Source organism: Terrapene carolina, unplaced genomic scaffold (genome assembly GCF_002925995.2).
Source record: "Terrapene carolina triunguis isolate 2854851 unplaced genomic scaffold, T_m_triunguis-2.0 Scaffold93, whole genome shotgun sequence".
Classification (NCBI taxonomy): Eukaryota; Metazoa; Chordata; order Testudines; family Emydidae; genus Terrapene; species Terrapene triunguis.
In genome coordinates this window covers 2,848,826-2,869,845 of record NW_020664444.1, presented here as the reverse complement: position 1 = coordinate 2,869,845, position 21,020 = coordinate 2,848,826, and the positions used below count along the sequence as shown (strand labels likewise).

At 45.1% G+C, this 21,020-nt stretch overlaps 2 protein-coding genes across 2 annotated transcripts; one reads left to right on the top strand and one right to left on the bottom strand.

Moving 5' to 3' along the window:
- Window positions 1–786: 786 nt before the first annotated feature.
- PGP (phosphoglycolate phosphatase) lies at window positions 787–5,556 on the bottom strand. The gene is made up of 2 exons (XM_024212408.3): window positions 4,941–5,556; window positions 787–3,002 (listed from the first exon to the last, which is right to left on the bottom strand). The coding sequence occupies exons 1-2, from the start codon at window positions 5,554–5,556 to the stop codon at window positions 2,677–2,679; spliced, it is 942 nt and encodes a 313-aa protein (XP_024068176.2). The 3' UTR covers window positions 787–2,676.
- A 580-nt stretch (window positions 5,557–6,136) lies between these two features.
- Window positions 6,137–20,931, top strand: E4F1 (E4F transcription factor 1). Its single transcript, XM_024212436.3, has 14 exons — window positions 6,137–6,325; window positions 8,853–9,004; window positions 9,100–9,199; window positions 10,670–10,875; window positions 11,512–11,632; window positions 11,993–12,145; window positions 12,667–12,830; window positions 13,764–13,991; window positions 14,302–14,404; window positions 15,404–15,621; window positions 16,441–16,639; window positions 18,249–18,409; window positions 18,816–18,878; window positions 20,511–20,931. The coding sequence occupies exons 1-14, from the start codon at window positions 6,169–6,171 to the stop codon at window positions 20,856–20,858; spliced, it is 2,373 nt and encodes a 790-aa protein (XP_024068204.2). The 5' UTR covers window positions 6,137–6,168; the 3' UTR covers window positions 20,859–20,931.
- Window positions 20,932–21,020: the final 89 nt, after the last annotated feature.

The window sequence follows — 21,020 nt, the reverse complement described above, 5'->3', positions numbered from 1 at the left end:
GTAGTAAGAGGAAATAACTCTTCAGCACATGCTGGCATTGTGAAATACCGTGGCACAATAACATGTTCCTTAAAGGAAGTAGCTTCAGCTCTGATGAAGAAAGAGTAGGCAGTGATGCAATTTAACCACACTGGTTAGTTCTGCAAGAGTAACTACTGACCAACATTGTAACACTTTCACTCTACCCTTCTTTCAAACAAGTTTATACCAAATATATGCTCTCAGAGATAGAAAAGTCAAGTGAAATCTTTCACAAACTAGTCTAATTTATCTGAACAAAAAGGGGCAGGAACCTGCTTAGCCATGCTGAGCAAGATACTTTGTTTGAAAATGCAAGAATGTGAAAATGCTACCCAGGTCATAGGCTTCTACAACCCACTCATTGCTGGATCTAGGTATTGAAAATGGAGAATAAGATTGAGAGAATATTAGTTCTAAAAAATAGAATTAGCAATATAACTGCATATGTATTTCACCGCTTTAGATGCAATATTTCATGTTGTTGTAACATTACATGTAAACACAGAACAGACCACAGAAACAATGAGAAAAGCCAGAGGAAAAACAGGTTTGTAAGTTTAATGTAAATTCAAGTATAGTATTGACAACTCCAACAAAATTTATATGGAGACTCTTTAAGCATAATAAATGCTTTCACCAATACAGTTCCACAATACTTGGGGAAAGACAGAATGAATAGAGGTAATGGTGCCATTGTATAGGTGTAGTTCTCAACAGGGATAATGTGCAGCTGTTACATGGTTCAATTTTAGTATATGTTATGACACTGATATTTACTCCTTTACTTAACATTTTCCTGAATCTCTATAGAATTTGATAAGTACAAGTCTCAAAAATAAATCAAAGAACATATTGTATCTGAAGTCTTCCCTAACTGCAATAAACCCACTATGTCCAATTCTACATTAACTAGTGTCAAGAACAAATTCTACATGACACAGGCATTTCAGCTAGAAGCCTTTTGAGGCTTACAAAGGAGACATAGAGGGTAGAGATATGACTAATGCCTCTTGCACACTTCCAGAGTTACAGATGAATGCTGACATTAATTTATAACTAACCTTTTGTAAGCGTTTTTTTAGCTCATATCCTGGTAACACTGAAAGATATTATGAACTGCACAATTATTGCTGTATGAACAAGATGATACATTTACATGTTTCAAGTGTTTAAGTACGAGGAAATGGAACTAATATACACTGCCAGACTTGTTCAAACTGAACAATGAGAGAGAAATTAACACACAGACTCTCCTTCAATTACCAATAGAACGTCTGTTGAATAACGGAACACGCAATTTGCATATCTGATTACTTGAGTTATTTTTTAAACACAAAAGCTAAAAATATTCATTGTGGAGGTTAGTGCAGCAAGAACAAAAGCTATCTGGAGGCCTATTTTAAAGTTGCGAAGCAAAATAACCTGAGCATTCATTCTTACCTAGGCAAGTAGCTGGTGTCAGGCCCTCACACTAGCTCTGCAAGGAAGGTATTAACATCAGAAATGTAAAGGAAGCACCATGCTGTTCCAGTACTTAACCACTATTCCACACAAAATAAGCCCAGGGAGTAATATATATACGCACCGTGTACTATACAGATTCCTCAAAGGAGAAGCAGATTTAGAGTTTACACAGCTGAAGCCCAGGCAAACATTTGTTTTGATATTGAGGGACTGGGGAGTTCTAAGGATGATCACAACTGACCTTTTTTAAGTATCAGTTGATATAATTCTTTCTTGCAAATGGTATTAATGTAGGACAGTTCTGTGTGATTACACTTACTGCATTATCTCATTAGTATGCAAGTGCCTTTAAAAATTAATCCTTAATAAAGAGTGAAGAACATTCCTCATATCCTTCCTTTTGGGAAACAAGATAAATTCTCAATATATTATGTTTAATGTATACTTTAAATACATTTTGATATATATTTAGTGTCAGTCAGGGTAATTACTTTATATACCACACATACTTTACATATACATCCAATATTTGGACAAATACAACATACAGAAGATACCATTAATATACTTTGCATGTAGAACCGGTCCAGTTTGTATCACAACTGCAATTTATATGATCAAATACAGGACAGATATTTGAATTGCTCTCCCTTGAAGTTACACCTGCAATAGGCTGCACATCTAGAACAGGACCTGAGTAAGCATCAAGAATCCAGCATGGGACCAAATTCTAACTGAGCCAGCCTGTGCAAGCATAGGAGAAGAGAGCCATTAGACAGCTATACCAAAGAGTTAATTCCCTGAATAATCAAGTCTGAGCTACGGTTTGTCCATCAAAACATACCGCAAGGTTGGTTTGTTTTTTTAAATCTATTCTATTTTCCTTAACCCAGTCCAGCAAAACAATACCCTGACACCTCATATTGCAAACATTTTGATGTACTTGTTGGCTTTAAAAACCACAAGAAGACTGGGTTACACTATAATGCCCTCTTCATTTCAAAGTGCATTTTAAAAACAAGATTTGTAAACAAAATGATCGTAGGACTCAAATTGAAGGTTAAAAGCTAACCGTTTGCAATTGCAAGTGGTGTCACACTGTGTGTGTATTAAAGTAATGAGTGGTGATATTAGCTACTGCCCTTCACTAACGTGGGTACCTTTTCAGGAGTTGGAGAAGTTTTTGCTATTTTAATCCTCAAGTGCAGGAAGAAGGTCAGCTATGCTATCAACATAGTAATCAGGAACCAGGCTTTTCCTGGAAGGGCAGTCACTCTCCTGGTGACCTTTGACTTCTTCCAGAGTAGTGACTCCAGTGAGAGTCAAGAGGGTGGTGAGGCCGCAGTTATTGCCCATAAGGATGTCTGTGTCCAGTCGATCTCCCACCATGATGGTACGAGCAGGATCGATCTTGAACTCACTCGCCAAGCAGTCGAAAATGTATCGGCTGGGCTTGCCTATGATGAACGCCTCACGTTCTGCTGCCATCTCCACTGCTTTCACAAGACAGCCAGTCCCTAAAGGCAGAAGAGAAAAACTAAGTGAAATATAGGACAGGACTTGTGGTACCCAGATGAGCCAGTGCTGCACTGCATGGTATTTCAGAAGTGTAACCCCACAGTATTAAAGACCGAATAACGGGCAAGAGGCAGCTTGCCTGGTGCAGATTAAGGCAGAGTAGGGAAGTCCAACCCCTCCCTCTCATTTTATAAAATATTTTAATTTGCAATAACTAAGAGGAGGTTGCTGAGCTACCCCGCCAGCGAAGCCATGCAGAAGGATTGCGGACCTCACTGCTGTGCCTGCATTCCACCAGACCCCCAGTCGGCTGCAAAAGGTGGGGTGCTTGCATATTACTGCAACAGAAGAGGGTTTAGAGTAAAGGTTTTTCTAGAAAATCCAGTTCTGTGACTGAACAGGTGAAATGAGGGCCACAGGCAGTGTTCCCTCAAATATTTTACATCCACGTGCGGAATAAATTTTGTTATGTGCACCAATATGGAGGTGATGTGTGACATCACCTTCATATTGGTGTACATAACAAAATTCATGTGGTGGGGGTGGGGCCGAGTGATTCGGAGTGCGGGAGGCTGGGGCAGGGGTGCGTGAGGGCTCTGGCTGGGGTTGTGGGGTCTGGGGTGGGGCCGGGGATGAAGGGTTCAGGCTGCCCTGGGGCTGTGGTGGGGAGAGAGGACTCCCCCCAGCCCTTCCCCCCTGGCTGCAGCTCGGAGCCCCTGCACTGGGGCCAACTGGGGGGGGCGCCTCTCCCTGCGGCCCAGAGCCCCTGTGCGGGGCTTAATAGGCAGCTGTGCGGCCACGCAGCTTAGAGGGAACTTAGGCCACAAGTCAGCCAGGGTCAAACCCCTCAAGCTTCTCACATTCCAGAATACTCCAGATTTAGATTGCCTCATTTGCTCTGACTGGAATTGGAAAGATTCTACCTGTGTGTTCAACAACAGAGATCAGGCTGCTGGGGGCCACTGGCCCCAACAGATCCAGGCTCCACTAGGGAACAGGGCAGCCCTGAACCATGGAGCCAGTGCGGTCCCCAACCACCTAGCATCAGAGTGCTGGTTTCTACATAGCTGTAATCAGTGGACTGTATCCAGGAAAGACACCTGTCCCCAAAACTTGTACTGGCATCGAGAGGCCCATATGCAAGCAGCATAGGTGTCCCCCCACATTCTTTAACAAAATACAGCAGAGGAGATTCAACTGAAGCATAACGTCATACAATCTGTAGGTACTGCCATCACATCCATACCTCTTGGAGCAAAGAGAGAAGGGTGAAGAAACTAAATAACAAGCTACAGAATGCGAAATAGGGATGCATGTTGTTCAGGAAAGCACTTTTCACTCACTACAACTTGGGGGTGGGCTGGAGAGCAAAGGAGTTGATGCCAGGGCAAAGGGACATCTAGAGTAGGACCCACAAAGGGTCTTCCAGGGGAAGAATATGGAGAATAACTGAATGGCCCTTTCCTCATTCCAATGCTGGATGTGCCACAGAGCTGTGTGACAGCTCTGAGCGTCAGCACATGGCCTGGTCGAGGGGGTTACAGATGGGGCACAGAAATGTAACAGATGTGACATCAGGGGCCACAACATTGCCTGCCCAAGGAGACGGCAGACAGGCATGGAGCTGTGTGACAGCTGTGACCCAAGGGGGCCAGCACATCCCCTGGCCAAGGGGCCTGTGGATGGGGCACAGAGCTGCGTGACAGCTGTGACGCCAAGTACCAGTGCATTGGCCAGCCGAGGGGCTGCAGACGGGGCACTAAACTCACAATGGGGACATATTTTTGGTGATATTTCAAGCCCCAACCACCCACGCAAAAATCCACGTTCCAGGCCGAGGCCAGGGCCGACCCGCCTCCATCGGGAGCGGCCTGAGGGGACACATCGCGCCCCCCCCCCACGAGGAGCGGGACAGGAGCTCCCCCCCCGCCACGCACCGGGGATGGCGGCGCCGCCCTCCAGCGGCAGGCGGTGGTCGCGGTTGGTGCCCACCAGCAGGCAGTCGGGGCCGCCCCGCAGCAGGTAGCGCAGCGCCAGGCACAGCTTGGCGTAGCAGAAGTGCTCGTCGAAGCCCACCAGCACGGCGCGCACGGCCGGATCCAGCGGCGCGCGGGTCCAGTCGGCGGGGCCGGGCCCGGGCAGGGCGGCGGGGCCGGGCCCCAGGTGCGGGACGCCGACGGCCCGCAGCTCGGCGCTGAGGGCCGGGCTGCCCAGCACGTAGGCGGCGGCGTCGGGCGGCAGGGCCTGGCTGAGGTAGCGGGCGGCGCAGTAGGCCGAGCCGAAGACCTGGCGGGGCTCGGCCGGGGGGAAGCCCAGGCGCCGCAGCTTCTCGGCGTAGGCGTCCCGCGTGCGGCTGCTGTTGTTGGTCACGTAGTAGAGGCGCTTGGCCCGGGCCTGCAGGCGGCTCAGCACGGCCGGCGCGCCCGCCACCGCCGCGTCGCCCCGCCACAGCACCCCGTCGCAGTCGAACAGCAGCGTGTCCGCCGCGCCCAGCACCTCCCGGGCCGCGGCCGGCTCCAGCCGCAGGCCCCGCCGCGCCGAGCCCTCCGCCATGGTGTGACTGAGTGACCCTCTCACCTCAGCCGGCCGGCCGCCGCGCGCGCGCTGTGCGCAGGCCCCCGCCCAGGCCGCGGACTATTGGGTAGCCGGGCACGGAGCCCCGCCCACGCTTCTGCCCATTGGGCAGGTTAGCAAGGGAGCCCCGCCCCCGCCGTTGCTCGTTGGGAGACCGGGCATGGAGTCCCGCCCACTCTGTAGGCCAATGGGTGACAGGCCCCATAACCTTGGTCATGTCGCGCGGGGACCCGATGGTGCCGTAACCTATGCTGATCGGGCCCTCAGCCCCGCCCCTACATCTCATTGGGTAACAACACCCTCTTTCCGCCCATTGGCTAACCGAGCCCCGCCCCCTAGCTGCATCTGGCGGTAACTGGTCACCTGAGAGCTCAGGTTCACGAAGGGCACGGAGGGTCAGGGGTCAGTGTGGGATCATAGGGGTCAGAGGAGTGGTGTGTCAGAGTGCGGCCCCTGCGCGGGGCTCCTTCCTCCCCCTCCCATTACCTGCCGAACCCCTGCTCCGCCCCTCCCCTTCCCTGTGGCATGCGGCCCGTTGTTATGACGACACGGCCGTAAAGCCGCCATCTTGGTGGTGCGGCGCGTTGCGACATGGAGGCCGTGATGGCAACGAGCGCAGGGCCGGCGGGGCTTACGGCAGCCGCGGCCGGGGAGCAGGAGGGGGCGGCGGCTGCCGCCTCCAGCCCGGCCCAGGCGCCCGCCGGCCCCACCGCCTTTCTCAGCCTCCCGGCGCCCTTCAGCGAGGAAGGTAACGGGCCTGGGGCGGGCCCGCTCCCCGCGCCGGGGCCTGAGGGGCGAGCGGCCTGCTGAGGGGGTGGCGCGCTCCGGGCCCCTCGCGGGGGCGGGGGCACGACCAGCGCTGGGCCCCCAGAGCGCCCCTGGCCCGCCCCGGCCTCAGCATCCCCGCGCGTCCCGCTTGCACCGGGCTCCCGCCCCCCGGGTCAGCCGCTGGTGATCGGGGAGCCGCGGGGGGACCAGGGTTTGCAGTGTCGGTTCGCTGGGCCCCGAGAGGGCGGCGAGGGGACCTGGCCTCGCGCGGGCCAACGAACTGCGCTGTTGTTGAATGCGGAGTCATGGACATGGAAGGAAAACGAAGGACTCGGACACCCTGTAGCCACTCGGGGCAGGGACTGGGAGTCACCAGCGCGGCGGAGACCTTTGCTCGGGGGGCAGCTGCGGGCCCAAAAAAGCAAACGGTGTTCTGCTGCGGAAGGATCGGGATGGGGACTAAGCCAAAGGCTGTTACAATGGCTTGACCTGCTTCAGTGGGGTGGTGGCCTCATATGGACTATTCCAGGGGTTCTCAAACCCCCCAGGGGGTCGCGAGCTGTCAACCTCCACCCCAAACCCCGCTTTGCCTCCAGCATTTATGATGGTGTTAAATATATATAAAAAAACCTGTTTTTAGTTTATAAGGGGGGGTCGCACTCAGAGACTTGCTATGTGAAAGGGGTCACCAGTAAAAAAGTTTGAGAGCCACTGGACTATTGCCTGTAGTCCTGGTCACCCATCTCCAAGAGGATGTTGCAGAATTAGATGGGATGCAGAGAAGGGTGATGGAAATGATGAGGGGCCTGGAAAAACTCTCACTGAAAGAGAGTGAAAAAATTGGGGGTAATTTCCCTTAGAAAGGAGGACATGATAAAAAGTAGATAAAATGAGAAATGTTCTAGTGGGGCAAATAGGGAACTTCAGTTCTCCCTGTCATACAACACAACGAGAATAGTCAATAAAAATTTAAAAATGGCTAATTCAAAACGGAAAAAGGAAGTATTTTTCAGGAAATTCATATTCATTGCAACAGGAAGTTGTTGCGGACATGAATTTAGACAAATCCAAAAAAAGGACTGGACATTTGTATGAATGACAGTATCCAGAGTTACGTGAGTTAATGCTAACAACAACTTTGGAAGGGATATTAAACCTCATGCTTCATGGTGTAAACTAATCTCTAACTAGTAGAAATCTGGTTGAGACCTAGTGTGTGTGTGTGGGGGGGGATCATCTCACCTCTGCCTGCAGAGGTGTTCTTACTCCTTCCTCTGAAGGATCTGATGCTGGCCACAGTTAGGGATGGGATACTGAAGTAGCTGGATCTCAGGTCTGATGCAGTATGGCCATTGCTATGTTCCGAGAAATCCGCTCTAGACTCTAGGGCAGGGGTTCTCAGACTTTTGTACTGGTGACCCCTTTCACATAGCAAGCCTCTGAGTGTGACCCCCCCCTTATACATTAATAGCACTTTAAAAAATATATTTAACACCATTATAAATGCTGGAGCCAAAGCGGAGTTTGGGGTGGAGGCTGACAGCTTGCGACCCCATGAGGGGTCCCAACCTCCAGTTTGAGAGCCCCTGCTCTAGGGCCTAGTCTACACTGGGGGGGGGGGGAAAGAGATCGATCTAAGTTATGCAACTTCAGCTACATGAATAATGTAGCTGAAGTCAACGTACTTAGATCGTACTTATATCGACTTACCGTGGTGTCTTCACCGTGGTGAGTCGACTGCTGCCGCTCCCGTCGACTCTGCCTGCGCCTCTCCCCGAGCTGGAGTACAGGAGTCGTCAGGAGAGCGCTTGGGGGTCGATTTAATTGATCCCCGCTGGATCGATCGCTGCCCGCCGATCCGGCCTGAAGACATACCCTTAAAGTCCTCTTCTAAAGGCTGTCTCTTTGGTTTCATTTCCTGATTAAGGCTTCCTATCCCTTTCCAGGTTTCTTAGGCAGATAGTGAGGATTAGTGCTGATTGAGGGAGATGCTGTAATGGGCTATGTAGTAAGTCAGCTTTGTAAATTTTCACTCTCTTGGGATGAGTAACCCCACTTTTGGGGGGGCAAGGAACATGTCACTAGATTTCTTTTTTAATATCATCCTCTGCTCTGTTGTCTGAGTTGGTAAATGTTCATGATCCTTTTGCAAGACTGCACAAAGTGTTTATATAACTTGTCTTCAAACTTGGAGCTCCTTATCTTGTTGCTGCTGGCTGTGACCTGTCCAACCCGTGTCCCTGTGATGCATAAATGCCACAGTGTTGCCTCTTAAGCAAATTAACATCACAGCCCTCTACAGACCCCAAAAGAAAATACTGCTGTAGGAGCAAAAATGTATCTAATGGGCAAACAGTCCTCATTCTTACACGCTCCAATTTCAACTTCCTCTCTTCATATTGTAGGAGATTTAGTAGACTGGGTGGCAAAGGGCTATTGTCATACAGTCTTAGACACTGTGTATGTTAACTTCCAAATCTAATAATTTCTTACATTTTAAATTGCAGATGAAGATGATGTTCACAAGTGTGGTCGTTGTCATTCTGAGTTCACCTCTTTGGAAGAATTTGTACAACACAAATTACAAAAGATCTGTCAACGAACTCAAGAAGCCATTACTGCCACATCAACAAGTCTTCCTAGCCAAGAAGTACAAAAGGTGACAGCCATGTCTCAAAATAATTAGAACAATAATCTCACATAAGCGAACATTAGCTATGATTTTAACTTTTCCTACTAAAACATCTGTTACAGGAGGTTGTTCCTTCTGTTGAGGAGTCCATAACTGTTGCTCATATAGTTGTTGAAGCATCTTCAATAGCAGAAGAAATCAGTAATGCATCTTCTATAGTAGGTAAGTTGCAAGGTCTTTATGTAACTGATGTTCCTTTAGTAATCTATTATTTAGTCTATTGCCTTACTGTAAAGGTTAGTCAGATAGAGTTGCATTGTAAATTTGAGTTGTGCTCTCACTAGCTCTGTAAGAATTTGATTTCATAGTCAATACTGTATGCTGTCAGAGTTGGTTTAGCTTCACTGTGTTGTGTATATGGGGAGAAACAGATTTTAGGTGCTTTTTTAAGCAATGAAAATGTATACTAGTTTTCAGTTAATAGCTTCTTTTGCAAATTCCAGTTTTTAGGGAGTTATAACTTTAATACACACATCTTCTGGTCTGAAAATTGCTATGTGTACACTTCCTAAGAAAGCTTTGTGGATAGAAGTTCTCTAGTACATCACAAAAATGACCTTGACTCTTTTAGAAATAACTTGGATCTTCTGGAGTGAATTCTAAAATGGAGGCAAAAATTGTAATTGAATAAACTTGTGTATGTAGGTCCTTGTGTGGCGATGTTAACTCTGCAACTGAATATGGTTTCTCAATAAAATTTTAGATTTTAGTTCAAATGAAGTCACATTAAATTATTAATCAATGTCCATAATAATTAGTAATGGAAATATTTTCTCTTGTTAAAATAAAGACTTTAATGTTTCTGAAACCTTACTTCCATTATTCATTTCTGCATGTATTCATTTTAGTAAATTGACAGGTCCTCTAGAAAAAACATAAATTACAAAATACTTTTTTCTATTGAAGCTGTACCCAGTTAGAAAGTTTTAAATGAACTCTTTCCCTGTCAGTTTTCCATTTAGTCCATAATCACTGCATCCCTGTCTAATGTGGTTTGGCAGAAGTACAACTTTTTGTTTTAGTGTCTCCGCAGTGTAACTGAGTTTGGCTTGCACTGTATTGCCTGTTTTCTGTACAAAATAAATCCATGCTGCAGGGGAATTGACCAGACCACCTAGTTACAGGTCCCTTCCAACTCAAATGTTTGTGGCATTTACTTTCAAAGGTTATGTGAGATGACATCTCTGCAGATTAAAGGCCTTGTTGACTAGTCTGGTGGTTGACAGTCTAACACATTGTCTCACATAGGGATCTGTGTGGGGCTCCTGAGCTCTGGGGTTGATAGAACTAAGGAGGGAGCATGCTAAATCTCCACAACTATCATGATGAGTGGAAATCCTGCAAGGCACCTTTCCAACTCTAACTTGAGTATATTTATTATGTATTTTATTTAGATTTAAAACTCCACTTCAAAGAACATCCATCCTGAGCTCTAACACCTTTAGCATGACTTTGAAAACGCAATAGAGAGTTCCATAATCAGTCAGTATTGACTTTGGCATATACCATTTGTGTTTGGTCACCTGCTTCTCTTTTCTTTCCACTACTTGATATCCTAAAAGATTGACTCCATTGAGTCACGTGAACCTGTGTTATGTAAAGAATGTAGCTGTCTTCGTATCATTTTCCCAGGTAGTGGGCACATCAAAGAAGTCATTGTCACAGGAGAACAAGTTTTTGAAAACCCAAATGGCCAGATTGATGGTGAGATCACTGAAGGGCAGGGCAGTCCCGATGACATGGAACAAGATGGCTCCACAGAACTGATCAGGGTTAAGCTGCTGGTTAATAAAGAAGGTCGATATGTGTGTGAGTTATGCCACAAGACGTTTAAAACAGTAAGTTATGGAGCTGGTAGCTTTACAATCTACTTTTGTAATGTTCATATTATCAAATCTTTTAGGACAGTTGTGCATCATGATCTCTTCAGACTTGATAGAAAACTCATTTCCTAATACGTTATCTTATTTGGAGATTGACCTCATTTCAAAACTAGTGCCAGTCAGTCAAATTGGACATTCGTGATAAAGCTTTAATTGCTGTCTAAAAGGAACTGCCATACTCGATCACACCAGTGGACTATTATCTTTATCTGGTACCCTGTCTCTGATAGTGGCCAGTGAGGAAAGTGTGAAACCTCTATAATGGACAATCATGGAATAATCTGCAGGTGAAGCTGCTTCTTAACCGTAGTAACTGGCTTAAGCCCTGAAGCAGGAAGGCTTATATAACTTACGTAGTTTTGCATTAGGCTGCATTCCAACATGTCCATTATCTTCACTTGTATACAAGCACTTCTTTAATCCTGGTAATGGCTGGAACTTTGTGCTTTTTGTCAACATTCTAGCTGTTCTACAGTTACATTTTTGATTAATAGTGTGAGTGTTCTTGAATATCTTTGATTTTGTTGAAATGTAAAACAATTAATAAAGGAGCATTTCTACCAATTTTTTAAAAATCAACTCATTTTCTAGGCCAGTATCCTTAAAGCTCACATGATCACTCATAGTAGCAGGAAGGACTATGAATGTAAATTATGTGGAACATCATTTAGGACAAAGGGGTCTCTCATTCGACACCACCGGCGTCACACAGGTAAGATGCTGTCTGTTTTAGTATAGTGGTTCCTAATTGCTGGACTGGGCTGTACTTGGCTCCTCCATCTTGCCTTAAGTGATGAGCTGAAATGCTCCACTGTTTTCCACCTTGCACTGAGCTGAGTGCAGTCTAAATCCCATGGTGTTGGGGCTGCTCAGAATCCCTGTTTCAAAAACTCTTGCCATTGCAGATAGTACATGTAATTGGATGGAAGGTAGTGGGCACAGGCAATTAAACTTGCTCCAAAAGGTTGGGAAGAGCTGTATTAAAAGTATGTTTGATCAAGTGAAAACTCTTGGATAGCGTTAATAGAATTTGTTTGATGTAATGATTCATGCTTTCTCTTACTTTGTCAAGATGAGCGACCTTACAAATGCAAGAAGTGTGGGAAAAGCTTCAGGGAATCAGGAGCTTTGACACGGCATCTGAAATCTTTGACACCTTGCACGGAAAAAATCCGTTTCAACATGAGCAAAGAAATAGTTGTTAGCAAAGATGAATTGCCAACAGGTCAGTGAAATAGCAAATACATGTCATGCATCAAACAAAGTGTAGGTCACGTGACATTCCTGGCATTCAAATGACATTTTCCTCCATATTTTGTGTGTATGTGTAGTGTAGTGTAGTGTGTGGCATCTGGCTCCCATTCTTTAGAAAGAAACTACCTCTGGACAGGTAGCCAACCTATCAATCCAGAGTGAACATGGACAGAGGCATGCCATGGATGAGTAAATACGGATCATAGATAGATAAATTTCAACACTGATTTCCATGTCAATTTTGTGATTATAATGGTCTTGGTGCCAGATTCTCAAATAAATTTTTCAATCTGCAAAGTGCTGGATGTCATTGTATGGAACAATGCTTGAAAAGGATTACACGTGGTAAATGCAAAAAAGCAGTCCTTCAGCCAGAAGTTAATATTTCTAGATACACACTGAAGTAGAATTAAGTCAAGTGGTTGTAAATAGGGTTTAGCTTCACACTCAGAACTAGACTGGTTGTTTAATCCTGTGCTTCTTTTCTTGAAGAATCCTGTAGTTCAAACACAGAGGCTGTTTCACCTATAGCAAGCGAATCCATTGAGACTCCTGTGATTCACCTATTAACAGATGCAAAAGGCAATGTCCTTCATGAAGTCCATGTCCAAATGCAGGAGCTTCCTGTTGTTGATGCAAAATCCTTGGATCAAGAGGTGAGTGTTTGTTTCTGTTGGATACCCTTCACATATTTTATGCAAAGAAGCAGAATTGCTATTCCTTGGTCGGGGCTCTTGAGTTGGAAGGCAGCATTGCTCACTTAAATTCCCCTTACCATCAGTTCCAAGGACACACTCAAATGGAGAGGACTTACTCAGGAAGGTCTGCACAGGGCTTGTATAGACTAATTTTAATTCTGTTATGTTCAGTAGCTACCTTTCCTGTAGAACTTCAGTTCCAACACTAGATGGCAAACATTCTAAACTCATTGGAAAATAACACACAGCTCATGCTGCTGACTGGTTCTTTACAGGACTGACAATGGTAGGGCATCTGGTTGTCAATATATTCTCTTGCTTGGGGAGAAACAAAAGTCTGTGGTGCTACTAATGTCTTATTTACTAACATCTTAACTTTGATGTGACTATGAAACTTAAAACAAGCTAATAAGCCAGGTGTAAATAAGGGTGAGGATGCTTTTCCTGTCCAGGCTGTGAAACTGATCTCAAAAGCACATAGGAAAATAGCCTGCAAGTTCAGAGAAAATAAATGGCTGTGTAGGTTACCTGAAAAGGCCATACTAGAGCATCTGGTAGTGGAGTTTACAGTCTCTGTTGTAAAATCGAAGTGATCGGCCATGTATCTGTATGGGATCAGTGATGTCTGGTATACTTCTTGATTGACCTAAAATGGCCATATTTTATGGCCACTCCCTGAGGTTAGACTCCAAGTGAAGGGCTGGAAAGTATCCTTTCAACTCCAGTTTCTCAAGCTCTAGGACTTCTCCAAGCAGACACATCTCTTTTCCTTTCTGGTATCTGAGATCATAGAACGGGTCACCCTGGTGACAAGCACTGGAATACACAGAGTTCTGTTGTCTAAAAGGCTGACTTCAAATCTGCTGTTGTTATCTATTTGATTTTCTTTAGCCATCAAATCCCAAGGAACTACCATGTGAATGGGAAGTGAACAATGAGAACTTGCTGAGGCAGGCCATGAGGAATTCTGGGATTGTGATAGAAAAAGTCACTGTGGAGGAGATGCAAAAATCAGATGAACCTGGTGTGGCTGCTACAGAAGAACTAGAAAATGAAGAGATGGAAGCAGAAGAAGAGCAGTGTGGGGAACAGTGTGTTGAAGTAGAGCAAGTAGAGACTGTATGTTTGCATCATGCGCTTTTATCAATTAGCTTATTTTTTCTTTTCTATAGGAAGTACATGGGCTGTTAGGAATCACATGTGATCATCTTAGGCATTGGCTTCAGTGTATCTACACTTCTAATATTTGTGCACTATGTATCAGCATAGTGACCAGCAGAGTGTAATATTTTTTGTGCGTTAGAACTTGCAGTGTCAGCACCATCTGCTTCTTTGATAACTTGATTTTTCTTGTGTTTAAATCAAAGCGCATTTAGCTTAGAATTCTGTATGGAAAAGGCACTTATATTATGATATTTAATTTCAATAGACAGATACAGAAACAAACGGATACAAAAGTTATGTTTGCCCTCACTGTAGTGAAGTCTTCAGTGGGTCTGTTTCCCTTGAAATACACATCAAAGGACATTTAGGTAAGCCTACTGCACATGCTGTTCTCTAAAATGTACATATCTGAACTTTGTGTAGCATTTGTTGTGCAAACTTTATCCCACAACTGCATGCAGATTCAATTAGCGTTTAAAACACTAACGGAGAAATTAAGGTCAGAACAACTGAGAAGAGACTTCCCCTGAGATCTGAAAGTGATGTAAAATCTAGGTTAAAAAATGCAAAAGCAGCTCCATATTTCAGGAGCTGCAGAGGTGAAGGCTTTTGTATTAGTGGGGGGAAGTCTGTGTGGAAGGAACATGAGAGCTGGATTCTAGATGAGCAGGGAAAAGATTGAAGAGAGACCAGATCTGTGAGTGGCTGGAACAGCTCCTTGACATGCTTTAAAAGCAAACAAGTACAATTTTGAGCTGGATCCTGTAAGAATAGGCAGCTAATAGAATTATGAGAGAATGGAGAAGACCCCATATTTATTATCCATTGTTAATGCTTATATTGGAAAAATCATTCCCTCTCTTCCCCACTAGACTCCAAGGAGGGTACAAGAATGGACTTTTGCATAAAGTCTTTCATTTTAGCCACATAAAAGGTACAGCACAGTTTTAGCACCAGGACAAACGTTCCCGCTACATGCCTGCACATTGCCTTGCTGTGGAGGGAGTGCTACTAAAGATGGGGGGACAGATGGACTTCAGTCTTCTTGGCTCTGATGCTGCTGACAAGTGCGAATTGTGGTGATCTTTGATGTGGGCAGAAATACTGGGAACTGGTTTGAGACAAGACCTGTTTCATGTAAGACACAAAAGAGCCATTCGATAGTACCAACAGAGCCATTATCAACCTGGTCTTTGAACCAGGGCTCTGAAGGGGAGAAGCACCACATCATCTTACATTAACTCCCCTGTGCCATCTAGTCCCTCTGGTCAGACATGCTATAACAACGTTATTACTTTGGTGCAATAACAATTTCCGAATTCCTTTGTGCTGCTGTTGCCTATGGTCTAAAATATGTTTCCCTCTAGGTTACAAAGTGTTTAAATGCGAGGAGTGTGGTAAAGAGTTCATGAAAGGCTACCTGTTGAAAAAGCACCAGGAAGTGCATGTCAATGAGCGGCGCTTCCGTTGTGGTGAGTGTGGCAAACTCTACAAGACCATCGCGCATGTGAAGGGACACAAGAGGGTGCACTCAGATGAGCGGCCATATTCCTGTCCAAAGTGTGGCAAGAGATACAAAACAAAGGTAGGTGCCTCTTTCCAAAACACTCTTGCCTGCAGATCTTTTCTCCCCACAGTCATGCTCTGTGGAAAGTTAACAGGCTTTGTCTAACAGGGAACTGACAAACGCTTTAAAAAAAAATTGTAAAATTGTTTTAAGATCCGGTGATACAATAATGAGGGGCTTAAAGTGAGGGGTAAGACTCAAACAAGCTTTGGAGAAAATTCCCTCCTGTTCTGGATGGACTGCCTGTGCTGCAGGGGATTGGTAAGGCAAATAGTTTAGCAGGTTTGTGGGGGGGGAAAATTAGTCATTATGTGAATTGACTTTTTCTTTGCCAAATATGATAGTTAAAAGATATCAGTTGCTATGTACAAGCATGAGCTAATCACCTCTGGGGAATGAAGTTTGCCTTCAGAAACGGTACGATGCAGTTACCTCTGAAGTGCTAGGCATAGGCTGCGGTTAGCACACTGAACCAACGTCAGCCTCACAGACATTCTGTAATGGACTCCTCATGCACTGTAGGGAATGCAGTTTTGGTCTGTTTTATTTTAGTTAGCCATCTTCAGCTGTTCCAGGAGAACTAAAGGATCCTGGACTCTACCATTAGATACAATGGCCTTGCAGTTCATCTCTAAGTAGGGAAATAGTGGGACCTGTTTCCCTGTTCAGGAATAATCTGTAGTACCTGTGGCAGAGGAATATTCCTGCCTTGGTGGCGAGGAACAGCTCAAAGGGGTGTCTGCTCCGAAGTCAGAGCTATACTACTCCCTGGGAGAGGCTGTTGAAGTGGTTTGTTCCTATCAGTCACTCTTCCATCGTATCCACTTTCTGCTGCAGAATGCCCAGCAGGTTCATTTCCGCACTCACTTGGAAGAGAAGCCCTACATCTGCCAGTTCTGCAACCGGGGCTTTCGGGAGAAGGGCTCGTTGGTTCGTCACATCCGTCACCACACAGGCGAAAAGCCATACAAATGTTACAAGTGTGGACGTGGGTTCGCAGAGCATGGCACTCTTAACAGGCACTTAAAAACCAAAGGTGAGATAGGGAGGCATCTGTCTACGGTGGGATTCTCTTGTGGCTTAATTTGGACCACCTGCCCTGCTATGGCTGAATCTTAGTGATCATTTTGTATGAATCTGTGTAACAGTAAACTTCTCAGATCTGTGTGACAGCAAGGCCTGCTCAAGTCACACTAAGCAAATTCAGTGGCTGATAGACCAGTCTTGTTTGAATGGGCTCTAGCTGCCTTTCCCATAAGCTGTTTCCCTGCAGTTGAGTGGCATTAAAAGCTGCAACATTTATTCTTTAAACTGTTAAACAAATCCCTTCTACATTCACCCTTCCAACCAAAAGCAATTCTGATCAGTAAGAGAACTGGTTTATGGATAACAAGAGCTGGTCCATTCATCTAGTAGAACGATAACGAAAAGTGGAAATCAGTGAAATCAAAATCATTGATGTGTTAATTCTGACAGAGGCAAAAACATTGAGCTATCTGCGTTTCAAACTCCAGCTTCCATGATCTGTAAAATGCAGTGTTTGGAAGGGGAGAGAGCCTCTCTCCCATGCAGTTTCCACCCTGAATCTCACAATATGGGTTTGGCTATTTTGTCCTGTAATTGTTACATTCTCCAAGGCTTTAGGTGAGGCCAGAAAAAACAGGTGTCTTCATAAACTAATGCAAGTTCACCTGCCTCCCAACAGAAAAAGGATTAAAACACAATAGAAGTGCCAGGTGCCAACAGCTGCTTACATTTTGTGTTCTGTAAAATTAAATGTGGCAGGTAACTACTCTACATTTGTTTTTGGTTTCTTGACAAGTGAAATTGCCCATTATCTTACTATCTCTTTCTGTGAAATGCCACAAAGGGGTGTGCTGTGTCTAGTTGAAGCTGCTATGGTCTGCTGGGCAAATACTAATATTCAGAACACTTGCAAATAAATATTTACGTGGTTGATGGGATCAGCACCCATTGAGTCACACTACTTGTTGTTATATATACTAAATGTGTTCTAAAATCATGTTGGCACGTAATGCTTCTAGAGAATAGTTACAGCTTTGCTAGGAACATAAATATGCTGAATTGTATGCTGGTACAATGGCCTGGCTGCTTATGAGGGATGTCAAGGAATCTTGGGTCTATTCTCAGGGGTGAAAGTAACATTAAGCACTTACTGGTATGGGGGCCATAGGGTCCCTACCGGCAGGACTGCTGATGGGGTGGGGCAAAAGGGGCAGCAATGTTAAAGCGCTGCCACAGTAGCCCTTTAACGTCAGCTGCGTCACAGGCTGGTACCAGCGGCCACTTCTTACTGGCCCACTTTCACCCGTCTATTCTTACACACTTAGGACTTTGAAAGTCTTGCCCACTATTTGATGTAAGCACTCAAACGCTTATGTTCCTAGTAATTCCATTGTATTATTGGTTAAAGTTGAGGCTGGATTCTAGTCTCCAATGTAGCATGTCTTCTTGGAGCCTAAAGCTTGGGTGTAGGGAGGAAGATTACATAACTGCTGATAGCTTCCGCCCAGCAGTATCCCATAAATAGTGTCTCATTAGGTTGACACAATATTAGGTGGGACCTAGCATTCGATTCTGGGTATGAAAATCCTTGTTTCTCCTCACGTTCCTGAAATATTCAGGTGGCTGCCTTCTTGCATTGAAAGAGGTTGAAGACGTGATGGTTTCCGAGGAAAGTCAATCAGCTGACAACTTAGCGGCAACAGTCATTTCTGAAGATCCTCATACTGTTCTAGTAGAATTTTCTTCAGTGGTGGCAGATACTCAGGAATACATCATTGAGGTAATAAACCACTATACCAGGCTGGTAGTAACAAGTGGATAAGGAAGGGGAGACGGGAAGAAGGGCTTGCGTTCCACTGAAACCTGTGCTGTAACTCAATGTGCATTGCTCACCTGTAATGCAATAAATAGGGGAGAAGAGTCCATCAGTCCACAGGGTGCTATGGTGAAAGGATGCTGAGTCTCTGCTAAGAGGGGCACACCCTGCATCACTTCTGAGTAACTCGTGTTAATAGGGCCTGGAGGGAACTACATACAGCTGCCTCCTTGAGCAATACAGGTCCTAGCAGCAGAGGGAGAAGAGGAAGAATGTTGTGGGAGGGAGCCCATGCTCCTGGTGCGAAGCTTCTCACAAACAGGATCCATTATAGCATTCTTTTGCAATCTTTTGCTTTGTCTCTTTCCAGACTGCTACTGAAGACATGGAGACCAGTGAAGCTACTGAAATAATCGAGGGAACCAGACATGAGGTAGGCTGCCAGTTTTGATGCTCCTTTTGGACCCTACTGTTAAGATGAACATACAGTGCCTGAAAGCCACACTCAGTATACCAAAACCCAGCTAGCTCTCCTTCCCCTTCCTCCCCTCCCCTCCCCCAAATATGTAGTTTTGCAGACTGGGCTTTATGGCCCAGCACAAAATAGTGTACATACTGGATAAGTGGGGACTTCACATTAACACCGTAAGATCTTAGTGAAACTTACTGTTCTCTTAAGAATGCCACCAAGTGTACTAAAACAAAGAAAATCGTAGTTGGAATGAAGGAGTCGAATGGTTAAATTTGATTCAATTCTGGTTGGAATCATCAATATTTAACTCTGCAGTTTGGTTCCAGTTCAAATACTAACCTAAAATGATAGCTGAACTTGTTACTGAACTACTTCGAACCTGTTTGAAGCAGTTCAGATATGTTTCCTGTAGGTTAATGTCTCACACTTATGCTTGCACTGTAACTCCTAGCAAAAAAAATACAATATTTTTCACTGTAGAAAATTTTTTAAACAAGTTATTTGCACTCACTAGTACAACATCCTCCAGACCTCTGTCAGTCATATTTGACTGTTAAGGTTACAGAAGCTGGGACTAAGCAACAGGGAATAGATCACTTGATTCCCTGTTCTGTTCATTCCCTCTGGGGCACCTGGCATTGGCCACTGTTGGAAGACAGGATACTGGGCTAGATGAACCTTTGGTCTGACCCAGTCTGGCCATTCTTATGTTATGTACAAAATGAATTTCAGGCCAGAAAACATCCTTTCTACACTGACTTGCATAGGAGGAACAAGCACTCAGCAATAGGTGATTGAGGTGTTCTGGAAGTTGTAGTTCTTTCCTATAACTAGTCCTCTATCTAGGCATAACAGCCAGGAGAACTACCAATACCAGCACCCTTCTCTCCCATTCTTCTCTTCCAATGGCTTCCTGGGAAGTGTAGTGTCTCTGCCTCCCACCCTCTCTCTAGGTTTGGAAGAGAGAGAGAGACATACCCTTCCTCAGCACTCCCAAAAGACTACAGAGACGTCCCTCAGCATTTGATTACTGAAACTGTTTGGAATGAGTTACCAGTTTAGGGTTTTTTTTGGGTTCAGTTCCAGTTCACTCAAAAAACCTCTGAATCAGTGTTCAGGTTTGGTTCAGCTCCCTGGTTGGAACTGCAAAGTTAAAGTGAGAGGCTGGCTAGTCTCCTGCTGGACACATCAGAACAAATTGTGGTTCATCTTTCTTAAGTTCTTACACTGAGGCCATCATTCTGGTATTTAAGAACCTGGAATGTGTGACATCCTCATGCTAGTTTTAAACAGTTTTTAAAAATAACTTGTCTTGACTTCATTACACAAACTGCTTCTTTCTCAAATACCAGCAGTTCTCTAGTGAGATGAGATGTGAAGTACTCCAGCTATCTCACTCTCACTAAGATGCCATACCTTCAATAAATATTTGAATTCATCTGAACCTATTTAATTGTTTGTATTACCTCACGAAAAACCTACCAGGCTGCAGTTACAGTTGTAGCAGGGCAGTAGTAAGCACAATACACTGAACAAGAGGAATTGTTGGATTATTAATGATAAAAAAATTAAATAACTTTTTTCTTAACTTAGGTTGACAGTCACATTATGAAGGTCGTGCAGCAAATAGTAAATCAAGCAAACTCTGGCCACCAGATCATCGTGCAGAACGTTACAGTGGCAGAAAACTCTGAAGTAACTACTGACACTGCAGACACTATCACCATAGCAACACCAGAAAGTCTTACAGAGCAGGTTGCCATGACACTGGCTTCGGCTATTGGCGAAGGAGCCGTGCTGACGACAGAGGGTAGCATTGAGACAGAAGAAGCAACTGTGACAATGGTTGCATCAGAGGATATTGAAATAATGGAGCACGTAGGAGAGTTTGTGATAGCCTCCCAGGAAGGGGAGGTGGAAGTTCAGACAGTGATTGTATAGGGGCCAACACATAGTGAATGGCAGACCTTAAAGCAGTGGTGGGCAACCAGCAGCCCATTAGGGTAATCCGCTGGCAGGCCGCGAGACAGTTCGTTTACATTGACCGTCTGTGGTTCGCTGTTCCCAGCCCATGGGAGCTGCAGGAAGTGACAGCCAGCATGT